The sequence below is a fragment of the Otolemur garnettii genome, unplaced genomic scaffold (assembly GCF_000181295.1).
Source record: "Otolemur garnettii isolate 467f Iridium unplaced genomic scaffold, OtoGar3 scaffold00005, whole genome shotgun sequence".
Taxonomy (NCBI): Eukaryota; Metazoa; Chordata; class Mammalia; order Primates; family Galagidae; genus Otolemur; species Otolemur garnettii.
The window spans coordinates 4659957-4665595 of NW_003852400.1; the positions used below are offsets into that span (position 1 = coordinate 4659957).

General features: G+C 39.2%; 1 protein-coding gene across 1 annotated transcript in view; it reads left to right on the forward strand.

Annotated features, from left to right (window-relative positions):
* The first annotated feature begins 21 nt into the window (after positions 1-21).
* Positions 22-5639, forward strand: part of RELN (reelin) — a 479973-nt gene continuing 474355 nt past the window's right edge. The window contains exon 1 of the mRNA XM_003782608.3: positions 22-391. Within this exon, the coding sequence (XP_003782656.1) occupies positions 166-391 (226 nt within the window). The 5' untranslated portion in view covers positions 22-165. The remainder of the gene's footprint in view (positions 392-5639) is intronic.

Genomic DNA, 5639 nt, shown 5'->3' on the forward strand with positions numbered 1-5639 from the left:
AAAGTAACTTTGAAAGCCGCCGTCTCCCGCGGAACTTCCCGGAGAGCTCCGCTCCCGAGTCCGCTCTGCTCCCGTCCGCCGCCTTCTCGCCTCCCTCCGCGTGGCTCTTCCACCCCGGCGTCTCCAAAACTGAATGAGCGAGCAGCGCGCGGGGCGCGCGGCGGCATGGAGCGCAGTTGCTGGGCCCCGCGGACTTTCCTCCTGGCGCTGTTGCTGGGGGCGACGCTGAGGGCGCGCGCGGCGGTGGGCTATTACCCTCGCTTTTCGCCCTTCTTTTTCCTGTGCACCCACCACGGGGAGCTGGAAGGGGATGGGGAGCAGGGCGAGGTGCTCATTTCCCTGCACATTGCGGGCAACCCCACCTACTACGTTCCGGGACAAGAATACCATGGTAGGTACCGCACCATCTCCGCGCTCGCCGCCGCCCCGGTGCGCCTGCGAGCGCAGCTTTTTATCCCTTTCCTTCGTCCAAGGGGCCATTTAAACAAGAACCATAACAGTCCTTACCCCAACGTTGCGCTGTCGAGGGAGAGAGAACAAAGTTAGTGGAGAATGGAGTCGCGACTTGGGGCTTATTCTCCACCTCAGGTCCCCTAACGCATCTCCTTAATAATGAGCTGGCGTTTGTGCAAAACGCCTGGAAATTCTTGGGGGTCAGCATCTTTACCCCTCGGTCCCTGTTCTTGCAGCTGGGACGTTGAATGAACCTGCGCTTGTTTCCTTAACCCCAGCACTTGGATTTCAGACCTTTATTCTGCTCCCGGTCTCCCCTGTGGGTCCCCGGCTAGCGTTGGGGCTATCACTGGGCTTCGCACACAGGCTAGTGGCAGATTAAAGCTCGCAGGTGGGGGGCTGCCCAGCGCTGCCCGCCCGCCACAAAGTTACCGCTGCTCGCCAGCCAGGAGTCCCTCTTGTTTCATTCACTGTCAGACAGCCCTCTTGAAACCGAGCGGTTTCCAGCTCTCTGTTCTTTTACAAGTGTCATTTAAAATGTCACAATTGATGATTTTTCTGTTTTCCTCTCTTACTTTTAACCAGGTGCTTGTTGTTAGAATTTCTTTGCGGTGTTTATTAATGACTCTTTTATCTGCGTAGTTTTAATTGCCAGGTAAAGACTGGAAGCCCCGATTTAAAGGTACCATTTAAAAAGGCATCATTATGCAGTCCATCAAAATTAAACATGAATGAAAAAGTAAAATTTAGCTCCAAGAAATCTGAAATATATGTAGTGCATCTATTTGTATTTTAAGCTAGCCAGCTGAATTTGCAGAAAAATAAAAATATTGCATGTTTTCTGTAATTCTGCCCGGACTTCTGAACATCTCACTAATATGGACATTTTAAGCAGTGACAGGCACTATTGAGAATTTCAACACAAAAATACTTGCATTCGACCCAATAGAAACTGATATCCAGAAAGCTCGTGTTCTAGCTAACAATTACGAACATGCAGAAGAGAATCCGTGGGGTGCTGGCATTTAGTTAAACAAGGGTATAAAAACCGTAAGAATCTTTAAGAATTTTCTATTTTAAAAAACATATCTGCTCTAAAATCTTCAGCTTAAATGCTTCCTAGAGGTTGTAAACTGCTTTTACAACTTTCTTGTGGCATGGTGGCAGCCTTGTCTGTAAAGCAGCAGGAGTTTTAATTTGGTGGAATTTTATATATTTTGGATATTTAATCTTCTGTAACCAGTCCCTTCTTCAATAAAAATGCTTACTTCACTCTCTTTCCAAGAACCATCTGGTGCTTTTCTGAGGTGATGAGACTATTTGAGTGGACGGACCAGTCAATATGATGGCAATGCAGATCTAGCCCCAACACTGATTGACTGAGCCTATCTCTGTGGTGTGCCCCTTAGCAAAGGTGCTTACCTGTTACTAGCCCCGGTGGTCTGACATGTGTGATTGTTAGGTTGTGATGGAACACCAGGTGAAGACACATTTCTTTCTCCCTCTGTTTTCCATATCTTTTATAAGGTGCTAGTAGAGAAACTTCAATAAAAATACCAAAATACAATATTCTCTTTACTTTGGCTATAAAGTTAGCAAATAGATGTCAGGCAACAAACGACTGAGTATAATCATTTCTTTAAATTTGAAAAGGCATGTACGACAGAGTAAAAGAAAAGTGTCGTAAGTTGGACATTGGGGGTGGGGGAGGTCACAATGTCCACCACTTTTCTGCTGCCAGTAAAAAACAGAGAAATTTTAACATGTAAGTTATGAAAGATCAAATAAACATTGAAAATAGTGTCAGATTTTAAATTCCTCTGACCTGTTTATCATTTAGATTTTGGAACTAGTTGTAGCTATAGACCTTGGGTAAAACGTTTCCTAGAAAATGTTCTACAAGTAGAAGAAATGTTTAAAAATGAACCGATGCTTACATATATCTCTTTTCCTTTTAGACTTTTGAAAATTAATTTTAAAAATTATTTGGCATTTGTCAGAATTGAACTGCTCTTAGGAAAACTTAACCTAATATACCCCTGTGGTTGACTCATTTTGCTATGTGGTCAAATGGAAGGCCAGTCTGCCCCAAAGTCTACTTAAGCTATGAAATCTGTAAATTGTTAGCTTGAGATTTTATTTCTAGCCTTTTAAATCTTTAAAATGTAGCAGTCATGTCAGGAGAAATCAGTCTTATCTACGATTAACATTGAGCATTTGGGTGAATAGGGTTTGGGTACAGAGCTGATGGATGGTGACTGTTTTTTTTTTTTTTGTTTTTTTTTAACGTAAAGAACATATTGAGATAGAGGTGGTGTGCACAATGACACCTAACAGAGAGCATTACTGTAGATTACTCAGCTGCCCTCTGAGATTGGGCTGTGTGATAGAGCTTGGAGCGTGATGTGGAGTGGCAAATGTCCCTCTAGGATAAATGTGGTTCAAAATTATGGCTCCTCATATGTGTCATGTTTAAAGCTTCCTAGAAAATCTTAGACAAAAATACAGTACTAAAGAATTTGAAGCTTGTGGGTCTAACAGAATCATCGCAGAGTTTTCATATTAAGTAGTTTATCCACCTGTTAGCAGTATGGACAACTATAAATGGTCATGGCTATATCTAATGGGATCTTATCTCTCAGTTAAATGTTGCCATTTAGTATCTTGTTCTCATCTCTCTTGAGACGGCGTTGTTAGTCACAGTGATCGTGATATCTTCCCATGTGTACACCACAGTATAGAAGGCAGTAAATTAGAAAAGTCTTAGGGTTGGAGCTTTTTCTTTTTTTTAAATACAGAATTCTGCCCAACCCCCCACCAATCTTAGGATATGACCAATATCCCCAATGAGGTTTCTTGGCTCTAGACCCAGACTATTTTTGGTAGAATGTTGGCAAATGATGCAAAAATAGGAAATGAGAACCTATATGTGGTCCGGTCAGGTAGCTGTTTCTCTTTTTGGACCACATCTGGCAATTCACTGTTCCTTCTCCTAAGTACTAGGGCAGTGTTGTGAATCATGGAATGGTTGAGCTGGAATCTAAACCCTTCCTCTCCCATGATAATCCCCATTCCTCACCCTCTCTCAGATGTTCGCCTACCATTTTTGCTTGTAACTCCTCCCCCTACCCCTCAATCAAATTTATAGTGGATGTGACTTGTCTGTATTACATTCCCCCACAATTTTACTTATAACTGTACGAAGATGTTTTCTCATTTTTGCTTAAAATAAATTTGGCATCACTGAGCAGGCAGATAATCTATTTGGGGATAGAAAGACTTTTTGTTTTCTCTTTTTATATATTAAATCATAGCTATGTACTTTAATGCAGTCATGGGGATAGAAAGACTTGGAGATACCCATGAAATTATCATGTCAACAAGGACCTGCCCACTTACGAGATTGGCTTTATAAAGTCCTCATCAGAGAGGAGAGGTCAGTCATTAGTAAAAAGCATTGTAGGGCGGTGCCTGGGGCTGAAGGAGTAGGGTGCCTACCTCACATACTGGGGGTGGTGGGTTCAATCCCAGCCCCGGCCAAAAAAAAAAAAAATTGTAAATGAAAGCCAGGCTGGGGAAATGAGTCTGCCCCAAATACTTGAGCTTTGGTAAAACAATATACCTGAATGTCTAAATGAAGTAGAATCCCTGTTATTACCATGGCATAAGGTGGGGGAAGTATTCCGTTAACAGTGAGAGATATGCTATGAAATATCAACTGAGGAAAAAAATTATGTCTTAAGTAGACTGAATTGGTGATACATCATTTCATGATGCTTTAATATAAAAGATTTTACATTTTGTCTACCAGTATCACTATTGGTAGTTTTTTCATGCTAGGTTTCCACTCCCTTGTTTTTAAATCATACTGAGAGGTAGGTAAGAAAATCAATTTCCTACTGCTGAAACTAAACATTTACCTCAAAAAAGGTTTAATCTGTATAAACTATTGAGGGCACTTTAATAATCACCAATATCACTGTAATAATACATGTATTCTAAAATCAGCTAGTTGCTATTTAAAAATCACTATTCATAGGAAATACTATGTAATGACCTTTAAATTCAAGAAAGATGCCTATGTCAGAAAAACATTTTGGAAATACATATATATATTCTAGATATAATTCCTATCAAAGGAATGATTTTATCATTTGATTTAAAGTAATTTGCTAAATGTGGAATATAAATGTCTTAACACAATAACTAAGAAAACGACATGAAGGCTATGTTAACCAGTTGGATGAAAATATTTCAAATTGTACATAGCAACAGCACTCTGTACCCCATGATAGCATTAATGTACACAGATATGATTTAATAAAAAAAAAAGAAAAAGAGAAAAAAAATAATTTGCTATTGGTAAAGTAACTGTGTTGTTGATCAGGTGTATGGTGGTTTATCCTTTGTATCTCCCAGATTCTGGAATCAGCGTATTTAAACTCTCAGAATTATTTGTCAAATGCAATTTACAAGTGAAGTGCAGCTGTGTCCTGCTTGTATCTGACTATGAAAATTGGGCATTTTAAAGCATTTTGCTCTGCTTGTCACATGTTTCATCTTACTCTCTACAGTTTATTTCACACATATTTTACTGATGTGGTTCAGATTGTTTCTTAAATCATATCAATCTTGCCTCATGTAATTTATATTCCCTGTATGTGTTCCACTTCCAATTTTAAATGAAAAAATAAGACCTTTCGAATCATAATTCAAACCATTTCCCCCCAACCATTTCTTTTAGGAAGAAATTCTTTTTCATTCATAGCACCATTTTACTAGGAATTATTTAATATTTTCTGCCAATTTTTGTGAATTTTTATTTTAAACTCATATTTTTATTTTCATTAAATATATTAAAGAATAAAAATGGGAAATTGTATCATTATAATCATAGTTTTCATAGAAATGTCTTATTTCAATACATCTTTCTTTTCATCTTTAAAGACAGATATTTTGAAGAGACCATAAAGTAAATATTATGGACTTCCAAATTTTTTATATATTATTTTGTTCAAAAGACAATATCTGAGCTGTACCTTTGATGTCTTTTCTCCCTCTGGGGAATTGGTCAACTTTATAAATGAGCTGGGAGTCGTGCATCATCAGTTATTTAGCGTAGGTTGCATTTAAGCCACAGTCGTTTTTCTGATTATTTTGAATGTTATTTGAAACTTATCAGTTAC